The sequence below is a fragment of the Tyto alba genome, unplaced genomic scaffold, assembly GCF_018691265.1.
Source record: "Tyto alba isolate M040663 unplaced genomic scaffold, T.alba_DEE_v4.0 Super-Scaffold_22, whole genome shotgun sequence".
Taxonomy (NCBI): Eukaryota; Metazoa; Chordata; class Aves; order Strigiformes; family Tytonidae; genus Tyto; species Tyto alba.
This window is the reverse complement of record NW_024881296.1, coordinates 31,594,314-31,613,582: the sequence shown is the minus strand read 5'-3', so window position 1 is coordinate 31,613,582 and position 19,269 is coordinate 31,594,314. Positions and strand designations below refer to the sequence as shown.

Here is a 19,269-nt window from a genome sequence, read left to right as displayed (position 1 = left end):
AATTAGGTAAGATTTCAAGCACCAAAAATATAAGCCCCAAGCTTTAAAGCTAAATACAAGTTGAGGACAATTGCCGAGAGATTAATTAGATTTTTAATAGTTAGACAATCTCTGAAAAAAAGTTAGCTGACAGTAGTACAATTCAGGTGATGCTAGTCATTAGGGAAGAAAGAGGGGTATTTAGATGGAGGCCTCATAGGTAAAAGAGAGAAATAAGTACTTTATAGTTTGTGAAACCAAAGTTAGTTGGAGCCACTAGAAGATGCAATGAAGCCAATTAATTCCATTGAATCTGTGCTCTTGCACACACATTTTTCAGATTTTCCTAGACTGCCTAGCATTAGAGCCATTGTCTAAATAGCAGCTCTTGCCTTAGCTGCTGTTAAAACAGAAATGTGCAGTCTGTAATAGGTTCTTGCAGTTGACACATCTCTTATATCTGGGATAATCATTCAGTGAGTCAACTGGGCTCAAATCCCATCAAATCCTATCCCACCTGTTTTGTCATTTGCTTAGCTTCCAAGGGATAACTGGGTATTACTTGTGTGGATGGCTCCTAGCTTCAAAAGGACTCTGAGTCACTCCTCTTATCTTCCATACCTCTCTGTGGAGGTGTCCAGGTCATTCAAGTTGCTCTGTGCTCTGCAGCTACTCTAGCGAGTCCACAGATCACCTGCCTCCCTTCCTTTCTCTAGGCTGGCAAAGACAGATATGGGTAATACTAGCAGAATAAATGCACCATATTTCTGTCTGAGCAGCAGAGATAGCCCGATGTACTGGTAGAAAAGAAGGGTCCTTGTCCACCTGTGCTAAATTACAGTTTGTCTATGATGATTTACCTATGCCTTACCTTTGTATCACAGAATGAATCTACTGGTTTTTTGTTGATTTGTTTGACCTCCTGACTTGATTAGGAAGAATACTCCATTTGTTGCTTGGCGAATGCAAGTCTAGTGGTTACTCACAGAAAACTTTTTTGAAAGCTGTTTTTACCCTCTTTCTTAAGTTTCTTTTATGACAGCCTGTTCTTGAGCATCTGAGCAACCTTTGCCCATATGGAAAAGTGATAAAGGAGAATCCCTTACAGACTCTCTGGCAGCCTTGGCTTTTGTAGCCAGTGTAATGTAAAGAAGCAGCAGATGTGACTCCACACCCTAGACTGATGTTTCTTTTATCATAACCTATTTTGCATCACATCTGCAGACCTTTCCTGCATTAATTTTCTTCTTCTGGCTCTAATGTTCTCTTCTTAAATGGGATGCAGCCCCTCTTGCGCCTCCTTACCCACTAACCACCTTTGCAGGTGTCACCCAGGTCTTTTGCTCTGGCTTCTTTTTTCTGTGCTAGCCACATGGCTCTGTGCAGACCCTACTGAGTCTACAGTCACCTGAGATATCCATCAGTGGCAGCTGCTGAGAGGTCTGTCCTTTCTTCATGCTAAGGGGCTGTTGTGGTTTAACCCCAGATGGCAACTAAGCCCCACGCATCCTCTCACTCACCACTCCCCCAGTGGAATGGGGGAGAGAATCGGAAGAGTATAAGCAAGAAAACCTGTGGGTTGAGATAAACACAGTTTAATAGATAAAGTAAAAACTGTTCATTCAAGCAAAGCAAAGCAAGGAGTTAATTCCCCACTCCCCACGAGCAGGCAGGTGCTCAGCCATCCCCAGGACAGGCGGGCTCCAACACGCGTAACGGTGACTTGGGAAGACAAATGCCATCACTGTGAACATTGCCCCCTTCCTTCTTCTTCCCCCAGTTTTATCTGCTCAGCATGACGTCATATGGTATGGAATATCCCTTGGGTTGGTTGGGGTCAGCTGTCCCGGCTGTGTTCCCCCCTCCCAACTCCTTGTGCACCCCCAGCCCACTCGCTGGTGGGGTGAGGAGCGGAAGAGGCCTTGGCTTTGGGTAAGCGCTGCTCAGCAATAATGAAAATATCCCTGTGTTATCCACACTGCTTTCAGCTATAAATCCAAAATATAGCCCCATACCAGCTACTGTGAAGGAAATCAACTCTACCCCAGCCAAAACCAGCACAGGGGCACATAGCAACCCGTTACTCCATTTGCTGCTGGGGTCTTTAGAGCATCTTCTAGAAAGCGTGCCAGCTGCAGAGGACTGGGCTTAGCCTATGGCCTGGATGAAAGGTGGAGTACATCTCGCTAATGGCCATTGAAGAGGTTAGAACTGAAGCATCAAGAGCCTGAGCCATTCTCCTCTGTGTGAACAATGCAGAGGGAGAGCAAGAGCTAGCAGGAGCTGCTTTACAGGATCTCTACCAAGACAGGCTTTTCTTGGGTGATCTTTGAGTGGCTGACAGGCTGGTATCAGGGCTGCTCTGTAACAAAAGCACAACGCAAAGCAAAGCTAAATGTAGAGGTAAATCTGGGCCAGTGCTGCTTTCAAGACAAACCCTAAGCTGTCCAGGCTTTTGGACCTGATGTTCTCGCTGAAGATAAAACAAACAGCAGCTACGAGGTTAGAGAGTCACTCAACATTTGTTCAAAGGGAGCATGGCAGCTGTGGTGCTTTTGTATCAGTGAGACGGCTGTGTTTTATAAAATGAATTGCAGGCCTGTCCTTTTCTTTTTGTTCTGTATTCCACATCCATTTTACTATCGTTTGATTCATTTTAGAGTCAGCCTGTGTCATTCGTAGTGCCACCAAAGAGGTGCTGTCCGAGCTCTTAGCATAATCTTTATTTACCTCTGAGTCAAAGTCTTCTACATCTCTGCTTGTTCAGAAGTTTGAATTCAGACTTCAGGGTAAAACTAAATGTAATCACTGTACTAAATTAAATAAGAGAAGCAGTATTTGTCACTGGCACTCATGGCTGTTACGTGGTGAAACTAAACAGATTTGCAGAATAAATCAAATATATCTACAATATCACTTTATTCTAAATATAATATTTTCTAAAAAAAAGGTTTCCATTTAATATGCACTTCATTGTAATTGGTTTCTGAAAAGCTGTCAGCATGAAGTGAAATAATGTCATACTAATATGTTTGTTAATACCATTGATTTTATTAGATGTAGAAAAGATCAAAATTCAGCTGTTAATATGCTAAGTAGCTTATGAGACTTACCAACACTGTGGCTTATTACAAATTATTATTTACAAACATGGTTGTGATTTTTTCCATGTAAGAAGATTTAATAATATTGATGTGAACTCAAGAAATAGAAGAGACTCTTTCTATGTATAAAATATATTTGTACCTTGTTGCAGCCAGAATTTCTCTCCCCTGCACCCCCCAGTTCTGATGCAGGTAAGGTGAACAGAGAAACAATGTGTTGCCCAAAAGTGCTGGGAGGAAGGCAGCCATATGTCTTGAGAGATCTTACTTTCTCTCCCACTTTCACTTTAAGAGATCTCAATTTCTGTCTGTCCGTCAAGTTACTGGAGACCAATTATTAACAAAATTTAGATGTGGTTTTCCTGAAATTTTTGCAAAATTTACAAATGAGAACTTTCAGTAGAAAGATACATCAGGATCTAATTTTTAAGAACATTTTTATTGGCTCTACTTTTCCGAGTTAGAGAGGAGCTCTTGTTAGAGGTATGTTTAAAATACTTAGCAAGCAGCTGTGAGCTTACTCCATTCGCCCTTTGGTGCACTCCAGGTAGCTATGATAAGCACAGTACAGTACATAAAACAACAAATCCTGCCAACAGGCAGTGTGGATTTTGCACTAACCTGCTGTACCTGTGCAGTTCTTTGGCAGCCATGAGAATGACAGAGTGGGTTGATGTGTGCCTGTAAAATAACACATGAATGTGGAAACTCCTAGACCCCCCGAAAGGTCTGAGATCTGGAAAAGAACAGACTAGATTATGGCTAAATAATTACTCATTTCAGTAAAGATATGCCATAATTCTCTTCTTTTATTTCATAGAGAAAACTAATGACATTTAATTGAGTCTTTACAAAATGCAACAGCTTTTATGATGGATAAGTCCTGTTTATTTCTGTTTAGAGATTCAGAACATTGTTTTATAGAATAATGATCTTCTGTTTTGGCAGAAACCCATATACACATAGGCATATGAGAAATTTTTGTTCTAATTTTTAAAGACTATCAATGTCACGTAAGTTTCTTTGGGGAATTTTTTAATTGTTACATTTTTTAAAAAATGGCTTTTCATGAAGTATTCACAAAAATATTTGGCATTGAACTATTGAAATTGCTCAGATGATAGCATAAAAATGGAATTGAATTGCAAAGGGTGGGAATTTCCAGAGTGATTGGAAGCATGAGACCTGACACTACAAGTGAAATTTCTGAGATTTTTTGGAATAATGCTAAGAATTTCTCTTTCAGAAATTCAGAAAATGCCATATACTTAGCACCCCAGGCCTTTATTGAGGTCTTTCCTTCATAAGGAAAAGGTTTCTCACAGAGAGAGAGGAGGTGCTCTGTCCTTTAATAATGATGGTGCAGGGAGGGAGTTCAGGTTGCTACTCTTTCTGTCTGTCATTGGAATTGCTGCTGAACAGGTAATAATGAACAGTGGATACTTTTTTTTTTTTTTTTTTTTCCTGGATTAGTCCTTCCATTTAGCCACCTATCTCAAATTCCTTATTAATATCATAGTCAAGTTCATAATTGGTGGGTTGGACCAATTTCTGTTTGTAGATATGCTTATGTGACACCTGCTTGCAGTGTTGGAAATGTGTGATAGTGTCCAAATACAGTCTGTCGTTTGTTTCTCATATCATGATAGGTCTAATCTTTTTTTTTTCATGGATGCACTGCTAAGATTTTTTTAAGGTAATGTAAATATTTTAAGAGATCTGGTGAAAATTACTGCCTTGTAAATTGCAAGCAGTTACCTTTTTGCTTTGCTTCTGCTTTTTGGTGTCTTGCATTATTCATCCAGTCCAACTTTAGCTTTGTCTGCTTGTTAAACCATCCCCAGCTTTGACATGGAGCATTTTCCTCTGCAAAAGACTGTCAGTCTTTCTTTATCTCTGAGCCTAGTAAGGCCACCAAGGAGAACATAATTTTTTCATATCTAGTACCTTAATTATGCTCTATAATATTATCTAGTATTCATTGTAATATTCATTAAGCTCAGAAACCATTTTTGAGTCTGATTATAAGATGCCTTGTAAAATAAAATACAGTTATCCTGAACTCTGTTGTTTCATTTGTTACTCTTGCTCATAAGAAACTATCAAACATGTCTGTCTCTTTTTAAACCCATGCTGGTTAATGTTTCTCATGTAATAGACAACCAGGTATGAAAATAAGTCTAAAATGAAAAAATTTCCTCATAAAATGATGAATCTTTGAATTGATGAACTTGAAATTTATGAAGATTTCTTATCTGGTAAACTAAACTGAGCTACTTGGTTTGTAGTCCATGAGGAACCAAGAAGGGGAAAAAAAAGATGTAGAGATGCATAAAAGAGGATCAGCCTTACTAGGAAAGGCAAAAATGATTCTGTAGTTGAGACTCAGGTGATCTGAATAGGCTTAATAAAAGCTTCTTTAAATGATAAAATAAATATGTATTAATATATACTGAAATCTATAAGGAAAGATCTCTTAAAGGGGATACATAGAATGATCTGTATTCATAGTCATTGTGTGTCATAGGAGTTTTTAAAAGAACTAGTAGCTAAAGTGCCAAAATTATCTAAAATGCATGCGTTGCTGCAGACCAGTCCAGAGAGAAATCATCTATTAAGACTTCTGAATATTTTAATCTTTAATCCTGATATATCACCACTGAGAGCACTGGTTTACTGCTACTGTTTGTATCACTGATGGAAGATTTATTACCTGTATTTACAGTGATAAAAGACACTTGGAAATTTTTAAGATGTCATGTGAATCTCAAAACTGCTACTGTGTCATAATGATTAAGATATAGTCGCTTTTTAAAAGTAACGAATATTCTGATTATCAAGACATATCTAGACATTAACAAAGTGCTATTTTTATTTGCAGACACAACCTTTGCTTGCCTCAATATTTCTGCTTTTTTTTCTTTTTTTTTTTTTCCCCAGGGCACAATATAGAACTATGATAGCAACTGGAGGAGTCATAACAGGACTGGCTGCCTTAAAAAGGCAAGACTCTGCCAGATCTCAACAACATGTAAATCTTGCCACAGCACCAGCTTCTGAAGAGAAGAAACCAGTTAGACGTCGGCCCAGGGCAGATGTAGTAATCGTCAGGGGCAAAATCCGTCTCTATTCTCCGTCGGGATTCTTCCTTGTTTTGGGAGTGCTTATTGCATTCTTTGGAATTGCAATGGCCATTCTTGGGTACTGGCCCCAAAAGGAACAGCTTTTAGGATCTGAAGATAATCTATCTGTAAATGAAACCCAAGTCCTGAGAAGCCAAGGAAGCATTTTACTTCGTTTCTTTGAACAGCATGTGCACTCGGATAAGATGAAAATGCTGGGCCCTTTTACTATGGGCATTGGAATCTTCATTTTTATTTGCGCAAATGCCATTCTGCATGAAAACCGTGACAAGGAAACAAAAATCATACACATGAGAGACATATACTCCACTGTAATAGATATCCACACCCTGCGGATCAAGGAACAAAAGCAGCTGAGTGGTGCCTTCACTGGCTTGTTGGGGGAAGGAGAGCTGAGGCACAGCGGGAGCTCGTGTGCATCACGGCTGGCTGCAAACACAGTTGCACCTTTCTCTGGCATCAAGAGTAATTTCAGAATGGATAGTTCTGCTGAAGAAGATGAGACTACCCTAAATGAAGATAGGACCACGGGTAGCCTCCTGCCACCTCTGCTGACTGAGCAAACTGGTTCAGTCTTTGGACTTTACCCTCACTCCAGCAAGGCTTCAGGTGACAAAAACACTAGCTCTATAAAGTGTGAAACAAAATCCATTGTATCATCTTCCATTAGCGCGTTCACACTGCCAGTAATTAAACTGAATAACTGTGTTATTGATGAGCCCAGTATAGACAACATAACTGAGGACTCGGAGATCACTAGGAGTCGGTCTAGAAATCTGTCAATGGATTCTCTGGCCATTCCCCTGACTGATACCAATGAATCCTACAGACCAGCTGCTACCATGCTGCCACGACACAATTCATTTGTGGACACTCCATCTGATCAGTTCAAATCTTCTATGACTCTCGGACCAAGCACAGGAAAACTTTTATCCCCTGGCGCTGCCAGGAGACAGTTTGGGTCCAACACATCTTTGCATCTTCTGTCTTCACATTCGAAGTCCCTGGACTTGGACAGGGGTCCGTCTACGCTCACTGTCCAGGCTGAACAAAGGAAACACCCCAGCTGGCCCAGACTGGATCGGAGCAACAGCAAAGGATATATGAAACTAGAAAACAAAGAGGACCCCATGGATAGGTTACTTGTGCCACAAGCAGCAGTCAAGAAAGACTTTACTAATAAAGAAAAGCTTCTTATGATATCAAGATCTCATAATAATTTGAGTTTTGAACATGATGAGTTTTTGAGTAACAACCTAAAGCGAGGAACATCTGAAACAAGATTTTAATATTTAAATTGCAATTTAGAAGATGTCATACAGTATTTTTTAAAAAAACATTTTGACAGGTGTTTCCTTTTCAGTGAGACTAGTACAAGCCTGTTTTTAACTAAATGCTTAATAGCCCATTAAAATTGGCTTGTGTGAACAGAGATCTTCATCTTTGTAATGCCAGAAATTTTTTGTGTTAGTAACATACAGCTGCAATACTGTACATTATCATTGCTCAGAGAGTTTTGGTACGATTGATTCCAATTTTCCCCAACTCATTATTCTTTTGTTCTGTATAAGCATGTTACTTTTTATCAATTTAACTCCAGAAGCCTGCATCAGGAAAAAAGCTCCATTTACCTGTATGTTCTATTTATTTAATGACTGCAGGAGTCTAAAAATGGTGCTTGCGTTCAAGAATGGGAAGTGAGCAGGAGCATATACTGGAATTGTCAAATCCAGGCCTTTATCCTAGGTGTTGTCTTTCACATCTTGGTAACTGCAATCTTGCCATTGTCATTGTGAGAAACTTGTTTACATGTTGGGGTGGGTGGATAGAAAAGAGTAGGTATAATTAAAACCATTTTTGTGAATTCATTGTAATTGGTCGAGGTGAATACCAGTGTTGTGAATTATTAACTATGCTTTGTACAATAATCTTTCAACATCCATTGTAATTTAATCCTGTAATTCTGAGAAAGCATATATAAAGTAAGAAATCTGAAAATTCTTCTGGGATTAGTTCTCTAAACCACTTTGATTGGCAGCAGTTTTAAAATCAAAATACACAGATTCAATTAAAATCATAGGAACATGATGAATGCCAACGGGATTTTAGAAACATGGTGTATCATAAAATGATATTGTGACATGCATCTGAAGAGAATAATGGAAAATGAATATATTGCCTCTCATTACAATAGCAAGAAGGTAAATAACTAGATCTCTATGTTCAAAATACTGATACAAAGCATAAAATTCAATATGTATACTAACATAGTTTGAAAGCCCCTTGCCTAAATTTTGATTTATATGTTTCACATAATTATTGGTGTGGTGGTTCACAGGAGGCTTAGCCGTGGCAATTTGCATTACAAGATTCTGCAAAAGGAAGTGACATTTAAAACAATGTTTTTCTCAGCAGAGTGAGCTTCACAGTTGACAGTTGTAGGCTATTGCTAAAGAAAATGAGGATTTGAATGTGCACACCAGAAGGTTTTCATGTATTTCATTAAGGTATTTAGGCCGTGATCCTGCCATGACAGCCATCCTAGAGAATGTCACTTCAAGCTACAAGGCTCACCTGAAAGGATATTGGTCTTAATTGGTCGGTTTTGATATATTCACTTAATCTAAATACTCAGGAATTATTTTTAATGGATTTTCCCCCCAAAAATCAAACCTGTTAAAATGTCGTTGTTCTACAATTACTTTGATTATGAAAGATCAAAGATAAAAATACCTTTTTTTTTTTTTTTTTTTTTAATATTCAGCTCCATACTTCAACTGCGCAGTGTTTATGTATCAGGAGCATTACTTGCTCAGTGAATTGAGGCATAGTGTTAACTGTTAGAACCTCAAGCCTATATATTGTAACAGAGTTGGCTAAATATTTTGCTATGAAGCTTTTAATAACTTTCTGGTTTGTGTTCTTAAGACCTTTGCTATTTTTTGAAATAAAATGTCTATCTACATATACCCATTGTAAGACCTATTTTTCCTCTATGATCTCAAATCTTCTATATCAAAGTATAATTAGGTATCATAACATTGTATATAACACTGTGCTAATATAATATATTGGCCTGCCACTAGATATTTGGCTCTGACTAATTGATTTTAGTGACATCTCTACACATGTGAAAGCTGAATATTTTTTTTCCCATGTTATGTGAGATGTATTAAAAGTGGTTTTAATATAAGGAAATTTTGTATATAAAAAAATCTTGTTATTTTTAGTTTGGCAGGTAAGCATTCTTAAAAAAATGAAAAACACTATTAAAAGACATGAATGATGTAAGCTTCTGTTTGCTTAATAGCAACATTAAATCATAGCTTTAAAGGACTGGTTTTGGGGATACCATCATTTGTAGGAATAGTGGTCCTTTTGTAAGTATACCAGGTAATGAACTTTTACCACAGATACCTGGTACTGAAAAATGTACTCACTTTGGAAAAATTTAGCTGCTTGGGAGACCAAGATAAAGCTACTGACTTAAAGCAAGAATTCAGAATAGCACCATACAAAGAAACTCCGTGGTTGATAGACCGACTACAAAATTATTCCTAAATTACCCTAAAATGAAATATTTAATTCAGATAATCACAGCACAGTTGAGGTCTGAAGGCACCTCTGGAGGCCATCTGGTCCAACCCCCCTGCTCAAGCAGGGCCACCTAGAGCGGTTGGCCAGGACCGTGTCCAGACGGTTTCTGAATAACCCCAAGGGCAGAGACCCCACAACCTCCCTGGACAACCTGTGCCAGTGCTTGGTCACCCAAACAGTAAAAGAGCGTTATCTGATGTTCAGAGGGCCCCTCCTGTGTTTCAGTTTGTGCGCACTGCCCCTTGTCCTGTCACCAGGAATGAGGCTCTTTTCAGAGCCTGGCTCCTTTTTTGCACCCTCCTGTAGGTATTTATGCACATTGATAACATTTCCCCCTGAGCCTTCTCTTCTCCGGGCTAAGCAGTCCCGGCTCTCAGCCTTTCCTCACAGGAGAGATGCACCAGTCCCTTCATCCTCTTTGTGGCCCTTCACTGGACTGGCTCCAGTATTTCCATGCCCCTCTTGCACTGAGGAGCCCAGACCTGGGCCCAGCACTCCCGCTGTGACGTCTCCAGTGCTGTGTAGAGGGGAAGGATCACCTCCTTCAAAGGGAATGTAGAAATTTGCATCCTTCCATATTCCTTTGGTAGTTCCAACTCAAGCTCAAGTCAGGAAAACTTGTAGACATTCATAAGGCCTGAACACTAATCTTCATGCAGAGAAGTCAGAAACTGCAGTAGGGCAAAGATGTCTGAACCATTTGCAACACATGGGGAGAGGTAGGAACCTTGCCATGGCCAAAATGGGAGCCACGTGCAGTTGTCAAGTGAGGAATTGGTGAAGACAAGAGCATGTATCTTTAGGGCATAAATATCATATTCAATCTGTCGTGGATCCAGTTCACAGACTTTTTTTTTTTTTTTTTTTTAATTTAATTTCCATTATCGATGCTCTGTGCAGCCCCTAAACGAGTTGTTCTGGCACAGCTGCAGGTGAAAAAAGCCAAAGACAGGAAATTTTAAAATAGTTTTGTCATCAGAGAAAATAATTGTATAGCTACACAACAAGCCTTTTCATAGAATGGAATAAGAAGCTAAACCTTACATCTAGCAAGAGAAAATGTTATGGGACTGCATCCTTTGTATGTAGTAACTCCAAACAATAATTTAGATCACACAAGCAATGAGTTTGCTCATTCCTCTGCCTAAGATTATTAAAAAAAAATACCTTTTCTACCGCTCAGGTAAGCATCTTAATTGCTACCTGTAGATTAGACTAATGTTAAGGTCTGTCCCTCCCTCCTGGGCAATGCTGTTTCATTCTGCTCTTTTATTGGGCTGGTTTCATCAGGCAATAAAAAGCATGACTGCAGAGACAGAGCAGAAATGCTGGGTTACATTGTCTCTTCCAGGATTGCTTCTATATTTTACATGAAACGGTGGCTGGATGAAATCCTCGAAAGAGGGGCTGGATTCTTGCCGGGTGGCTATTTGAACTGCTCCCGGCGGGAGCCCAGTTTACGGTCCCTGAGAGGCGAGGCACCGAGCGTGGGGCGGGAGGCCCGGGGGAGCGCTCGGGGGGCCGGGTGGCAGGGGCCTGGTGGGTGGGCGGCCACGGTGGCACCCGGCCCGGTGGCTGCTCTGCGGCCTGGGCTCCCTGCGGGAAGGGCGGGAAGGCGAGCTGGCACCACCAGTCTGGTTTTGAAAGAAAGTGAGGTGCAATGTCGTAACCGAGCGGAAATTTTGAGGCTGATGGTTTTTGGAGGTAGGCACCTATGTCTGTCCCACCTCATATATTGGACAGCTAAATAGCTTTTTTGCAACCATATCAGAGTGCCTTTCTCAGACCTCGAGCTGGTTTTACTTATCGTTTAAATACAGCATTACTATTCCTCTTGTTTCTGCTGAGCGAAATTTGGAAAATAGTATTAACCTACAGCAGCTGTTTTTCTCTCCAAAAAGGTTTTCATGCAGCTTGTAGAGTTCCTGGATTGCTTTAGTCTTACGCTATTAAGTTCTTCTTGTCTATGAGTCTTTTTCTGACCCTTTTTCAGGAACTCCTGCCTTCATCTTCCCAGTGCTATATATTTTTTTTTGTTGTTGTTAATTTTCCTACCAAATATGGCATTATGATGAGCAAATAGAAATCTTTTAGCAAGACTGTGTGCATGTATATATGAGAATGCAAATGGAGTAAATGGTCTATTATAATGCAGGAGTGCTTCAATTAGTATGATGTAGCTACTCAAGGGCAAGTTCATGCCCTTTGTTTAAACCTTTTCAGATTAAACTCAGGAGTAAATTAATTGCACTTATCACAGTTATCACATGTTTAACTTTCAGGTCACATTTATTAACTCTTTCATCAATGTTTTATGAATGGTGATCTTGAGTTGTTTTGTATTTTAGGACTCAGTACTTCAAATTAACCTCGCTGAAGTATTTTACGCATTCAGTAAAGCCCAGTTTTTAATAGTATTACTTGTCTGAATGACAGCAGAATTACAACCCTGAGTCTCATAAAGAATGAAAATCTGATAGTTACAATACTTTTATTTTAGAATAGTTTGTTGAAATTTAAATATAAGAACCCACTGTATTAAGCAAAAATTTGTATGTCTAATATGTTGTCTTGGTTCTAATTCAGGTAGATAATGCTTTAGAGAAGAGTAATTTGCAATCACTGCAAGTTGTCCATAGGAAGAATCATAAAAACATTGTTGTCCCTTATCAGTTTTTATTTCAGCTAGTGTAATTATTCAGGATGGCATTCTAATCCATTTCTGAATCCCATTAAGGCCTTCAGTTTACTAATATTGTTTTTACAAACCACTGCAGATTAATTATGAGTTGCCAATAAACATTCTTCTCTTATCAGTTGGAAATTCTTATCAGCACTTTATTTTCATTGCAACAGCCAACTGCTCTCCGACTAAAAAAAATGTACCAGGAATAATCTGATATCTATTGCAAATATATTGATATTTCTGGGTTTGTTTTTTTTCCTACTTTTAAAGAAATTCATCACTCCTTTTGCTCAGATTTATCCTGTGATTCACTGTACAACTCGTTTAGCACTTAGATCTTTGTGTTCTCAGAATAGGTTCCTACTTTGTACCTAATACTGTATTTGTTTTGGCTTCCAATTATATGTTTTTCACTTCCAATATTAAATTCCATGTCATTCCAGCCCAGTAAGACAATTCAGTTTTTCTTCTGATCTCTTTCATATTGATAATTTTTACCTACTCAGGCTATATGGTCAGTCAGCGCAGCCCAACAGGAGTAGGTCTGTGCTTGGTGCCAAGGACTCGTTGTCCATGCTGGTTGCATTTCAGAGTGTTTAATTGACTGTCATCCACCTGGGCCAGTTGGACAGAACATCCACTGGTGACTAGAATGTGTTTTTAAAATATACATATATATAATGCTTGCAGGACATCTCCCCATATATTTTCCTCTGAAAGGAGTCCAGTGTGTTCTATGAGATTGCTCTTTGACATGAACTGAAGTGTAATACATGAGGCCAACTTGGAGTTTTGTTTCAAAGGAACAGTACCAACCTAGAAAAAAACCTGCTTGTTTAGGCACACCCTTAGTGGCTTCTGAGAATTGCATTAACCCAAATGTACATTTTTCTTAAATTTTATAATAAATGCCATTTGGTAAGATTAGTTCCATGTCAGATCCTTGAAAAACTCCACTAATTACCTCCCTGAAGTCTTATACATCCCCTACCCTCCCAACTTGTCACCTCCTCATTTGATGGTTAATACTTGGCATATTTTTCCTCTTCTCCAGTTTAGCTAATAATTTTACATATGCTACTGGATGAAATGCTTTGCTGAAGTCAGAGCAGGTGAGTTCTACTGCATATTTTGTCTAGAAAACTATTATTTCAAAAATATATATCAGTTCAGTGTGGTATGATCTATCTTTGGTACATCTACTCAACATCTTATCCTGTTTCCCATTTTCATTCTTGTCTTTAGTGCCTTGAAATTTTTTTTTTCTGAAGACTTCCATACTACTAGGATCTTACTGACAGGTTTGTGAGTGGACAGATAACTCCTCCTTTCCTTCGTTTTCTGCCATTTCATAAATATAGTTTAAAAGATTACTACTTTTAATACACATTGCCTTCCCTCTTTCTGTCAACTCAGTAGATTTATTGGAATTCCTTGCTGCAATGTGTTTCATGAACCAGTTTTTTCAGGTTACTGTAAAGGAGATTGTGTGCGCCAATACAGTAAGAGTGTTCAGGGCTTGAATTTAGCTTTCTCACAGGTCAGGATTTACACAGCTTCCATTTTCACACTTTCTAGCTTCCATTTTCCACACTTTTCTATCTCTCATTTCCATACATTTTTTCCTACTAGTCACCTTACCTTTCCCTGTTTCCAATATAGTTAACCTAGCTGAAGAATGAGGCAAAGTATTCACTTAGTATACAGGTTTAATGTGAAAGGAACTTGTCACTTTTAGTGGTTTTGGGAGGTTTGTTTAATTTTAAAATGGGTTAAAGGGTGTCTGAATGTGACACTTAATGCTTCGAGATGTGTTCCCACACTCATTGCCTTCTCCATAACATATGTTTCCTCCCCACTATATTTCCTCGCTTGTATTTTTAAATTATTTCAGTTTGGTTACACTGTCATTAATCCAACTGGGTCTGGAATTATCTCCAGAAGCTTCCTACAGTTGAGGTACACATCTGTGTGCTGTTCAATTAAAAAAAGGTCTGCCTTAACAGAGATTCAAATCACTAGTCTTTCTTGGTTGATTTCAATAACTATTTTTCTTCTGAAATTATAAAATTTGTTCAGCTGAAATCAACACTCTACTTGGAGTCCCACTGTAGTTTATCCTTTTTTATTTAAAGTTAATTAGATCAGCTCATGAGCACTTGAGTTTCTAGGAGCATCCTGTCTACAGCACACGCAGTGCTTAACAAAAGCCCGTCAGTATTTGCTACAGCGATTGTTTGTGGTAGACATCTGTTGGCTCTTCTGCCTAGGGATATCTCTGCTCACAAACACCATTTGTTCGTAGTCTTTTTTTTCTGGGAAATTAAGTTTTCTACAGGGAAAAGGTAAAAATTCAAGGTGAAGACAATATTTAACTTGGTTAGCAATGATCAATATACTTCTGCTTTTTAATTCGGTCATCACAGGGGAAAATATTCCTGTTCCTCCTAGCTACTTATCTTGACTGTCTGGCGGTCTTAAATATTTGTGCAATATGATTCTGAAAACAGTGAGCCAAGTCTGATTATCCGAGATGAGAGTATAACATTGTTATGTGGACTTAATAGAATATAATATTTTCAGTATTAACCTCTACAGTTTCTTTAGCAAAGTGGCAAAATTTCGTATTTTAGTCTGACTGTTAACTGAGCTGATTTCATGAAGAAGTGGCTTGCTTTTCTGTGTAAATGCAGTTTTGATATGATCACCATTCAGAAGCACTTCATGTAACTCTTTCCAAAGTGTATTTCTTAGCATTTTTCAGAAATAATTATCAATTTAGGCATGTTCTATTCCACCTTGAAGGAATGTTGCTCCAATATGTTGTGATTACTGTCTTATTGCACTTTTTCAAGAGTCTCAATGAATTCAAATAAAAATATGTGAATGAAGAATACGGAGATCAGCTATCACACATAAGGTATAATATAGTTAAACTCATCTTGCACCTGTAGAGAATTCATTATCATTTTAACAGACAGGAAGCACTGTTAAAATGTCACTGCTTCGAGTTTCCAGCTGGATCAGAGAGCCTGTCTGCTTCAAGACTTACCTGTGTAAGAGCAGAGGAACTGCCATGGTGGCAGGTTGGTTTCAGGTGGTTGTGAACATCATCCTGTCTTCATAATATCATAGTGACTCGGATAAATTGTGATTTTAGACAACACTATAATGGTTTCTGGAGAAGCATAACAGACTATCTATGGTTTCTAATATGTGTTCTGGTAATGAATCCTTGTGAATCTATGGTGTACCTGTCTATGATTGTCTGCCTGTATTTATTCTTGTCGTCTTTCAAGCATCCAGTTTCTCGGTGATTGTCTATGAATGAGCAAACCATTTGCAGAAATCAAATCCATTCCTGAAAAGAGAAGAGAGAACAAAGTTTACTTGATATGTATTATTGTTAAGCCATTTATTCATCTTCTGTTCTGTTGCTAAAGGTAGGCATGGGTGCTTCTTAATGACTGTGTGTTTATAATAGTCAGTTATTTTCTCCTCTGAGATCTGTAGTTCTTAATTAGTTGATGTGATAAGTAGCTTTCCAAACCTAAGGCAGATGTTAAAAAAATGTACCCCTGAGTCCTTCTATGTCTTACTGATTTCCAGAACAGATTGAAAGGTTTATTTTTTAAATTAAATTATTTAATTTGAATCCTGTGTTTAGATCATATATGCATCTGAATTTTATGCATGTGTATATGTGTATATAGACACAACATTTTTTTTGGATCTGGAAGCTGATCTACTCCAGAACATGCTACTTTCAAGCATTCTGCTTTTGATGCTCAGCAGAGATAAACAGCGTGGTGCAAAGTGGGTAGGGAGAGGAAGATGCCTGTGTTCAAAATGCTGGGCTGCCTTCATCCATTCCTGCCTCAGTGGAAGTAAGTGCAATAGAAATCATTAAAGACTTAGAAAAGTGATAAAATTATTAAAAAGCAGTAAAAAGGAGGCTAGCATCACAAGTAAGAGTCTGAGAGGATGCAGACTAATGCATCATCAGGTTGAGTCTTGAAGGATTCAGGCTACCACAGTATCAAATTCTCTGATTTTTTAAAAATAAGGTGATGTGTCTGATTTTATCATTGTTAGAGAACCCCAGAAAAAATGAAAAGTTAGTGCACTGGATCAGAGAGAGTTCTGTTGCTGGCAGCATGCTTGGATAGTCCATTACAAATACACTTCTGCTGTTATCACACACTGTTAACAAAAATCCTTAAGAAGGAATGACCTCCTTAATATGTGGTATAAAGCATTACTAAGATACATGTTTCCAAATTCCCCATGGGAGAAGAAACATCACTCTTTCCTTTTGACATCCTGGAACTGAAACTTGTGTGCTGACTCAAAACCAGTAAAGGCTACTGGACCCTATGACACACATTTGCAGCCTCTTCGTGGCAGGTCTCTGAGAAGGCCAGGGGCTGAGACTCCTTGCAGAGTCAGTACTTACTAACATAAACAGTAAATTCTGTGCAATTGCACACTCTTTCTAGTTTTTTCTCCCCTTCCCTTCCATCAGGAATGCATATCCTAGTAAAGAAGCTGATACCAGTTTTGCCAGCATATTTAGGCTTTGGCAGTTTGAAAGGCATTTAAATGCACCCAAGTTGTAGTAGAACAAGGATTTGCAACATAAAAATTAGAATTTATGTAAGAAATAGACATGTAAGCCTCAGGCATAGTCACTGCTTTCAAATATGATCTGCAGATGAAAAGTATTGGAAAAGGATGAGGTATCAGCTTCACCTGACACAGGCCACAGGCTTGCAAAACTCCATGACATGCAATATACTAGCCTGGATCACAGCTATAAACTTGGTTTGGGAAAAGAGACTGTGCTTTTCACTGAACTGAACAAATAAATAATTAATCATAGCTAACATTTATTGCAAGGATATTACTCACATTTGCTTTTGATAGTATCACTGCTTAAAATTACTTTCATCACAGCTGCCAGGATAAGCAATGCATGAGTACTTGGGGCAAACACATACACAGATCATGACCACAATCCAGCTGACCTTAATTTTCAAATTAGTATCTACGGAAAAGAAAAACTATCTTTCATTCACTTTACATTTCTTCATGTTATCTAAGAAAAGCTTTTATATTTCATAAAAGATAGATTCAGCATAAACAATCACATGATATGGGAGACAAAAGGATCTGTGTTATTTAAAACCTGAGCACAATGAGATGTGAAGAAGAAACTGGCTTTCTTGAAGGAGGAAATTTGAGCTGCTGAAGTTGATAGATTCTCTGCAGCTACTGAAGATCATCCAGGTTGAGTGCTATAAGAAGAATGACAGATCATTTCTAGGCATCTAGAAAGCTCAACTCAGCTAAAACCTGCAAAAATGTTTACCTGAATGTCCTCCTAAGCAGCCCAGGGCCTGGTTTAGTGAAGTGCTTTGCTTTTACTGTCTATAGATGGCTTTCTTCCTGAATGAGTAACAGTGTCTGCTAGTATAAAAATGTAAGTTATAAGTCAATTTAAAACTGTAGACACTTGGAGGACAAACATGGTCATGTTTTCATTGCTTTTCCTCATCTCTCCCTTAAGCTAGTGCAGTGTTTTGTCTTACTTTTTCAAGGGTGTAGAAACAAATGATGTCATACAGGAATAAAAATTAAATAGCTTTCAAAACCAGATTCTCTGTGATGAAGCTCTGTCACAGAACCTGTAGAAATTGAATGAAAATGGTTTTGAAAGAGTCTCGCCTCTTGTCAAAAACCACAATCCTGAATGAACTCTGAATAGATTGAATATAGTGAAAAGACATAAATATCACCAGCTGACAGAATTAGATGCATGCCATTTGAGAGAGTGGATAAATTATATGGACAAGTTTGAAATAAGGATTTTCTCCTTTTTCTATTTATAGAACAGAATGTGTTGAAGAAATGTGTGCTGGCCAACTCTGCTGTTTTCATACAACTGCCTGAAATATATATATATTTTTTTTAGGTTTTTGGAGCTGGTTAGAAGAGTTAGAATGGCAGTATCTCTTCATAAAAGTGTAGGCTTCCCCATATTTGTTCATCAGTAGGCATTTGCTGTATTTAAATGAAAGTATCCCCAGACTGTAAGGACAACTGAAGTGGTCTATTTTTTTTGATGCTTCTCTAATAGTAGGAAAGTTAGCAATAACATCAATGTGATAAGAAAGAGTCTAAACCAGGTTGAAGTTAGTTGTTTCATATATGCTGCTAAACTGTAAGGGTAATAATATTTAATTATCTTGGGAACATTAGGTACATTGGGAACTTTACCAAGGTGAAAGAAGCTTCTATTCAATGTCAGTTTTTTGGATAATAAGGTTTACATCACAATTGGGTACAGGTCTTCATGTAGTCAGCCATATATCCTGCAAATCCGGTAGCTGATACTACAAATGATTCGGCTATTTTAAAATTACGTTTAGTGTCTAGTAGAATTGATGAAAATGTCAGTTTCTGGACTTCTAGCTAACAACATGGGAAGAGCTGAACAGTGTTAGAAAAGGCAATCAACAAAGGGACTAGCAGGATCCGGACCCTGAAATTATCATTAAGTTTAAGCTTGTCTTTCTCTTTGAATCAGCATAGTTCAATTTACAATAATTTCCTTCAGGATTCTTTCATTACTCAAGCCTGTGGGCATCATCCTAAAGCTCAGAATGTAGTACTTGCCTTTTTCAGTATGAAGGAACCATCTGTTTTTTCTCCTACACAAGTAATACTGACAAAGGACATATATAACTGCTCTAATGTT

At 38.3% G+C, this 19,269-nt stretch overlaps 1 protein-coding gene across 2 annotated transcripts in view; it reads left to right on the top strand.

The window, feature by feature from the left end:
* Positions 1-9,195, top strand: part of TMEM200A (transmembrane protein 200A) — a 57,723-nt gene extending 48,528 nt beyond the window's left edge. For both annotated transcript variants that reach the window (XM_032983247.2, XM_032983246.2), the window contains one exon: positions 6,024-9,195. In XM_032983247.2, the coding sequence (XP_032839138.1) occupies positions 6,040-7,515 (1,476 nt within the window). In that variant the 5' untranslated portion in view covers positions 6,024-6,039 and the 3' untranslated portion in view covers positions 7,516-9,195. The remainder of the gene's footprint in view (positions 1-6,023) is intronic.
* Positions 9,196-19,269: the final 10,074 nt, after the last annotated feature.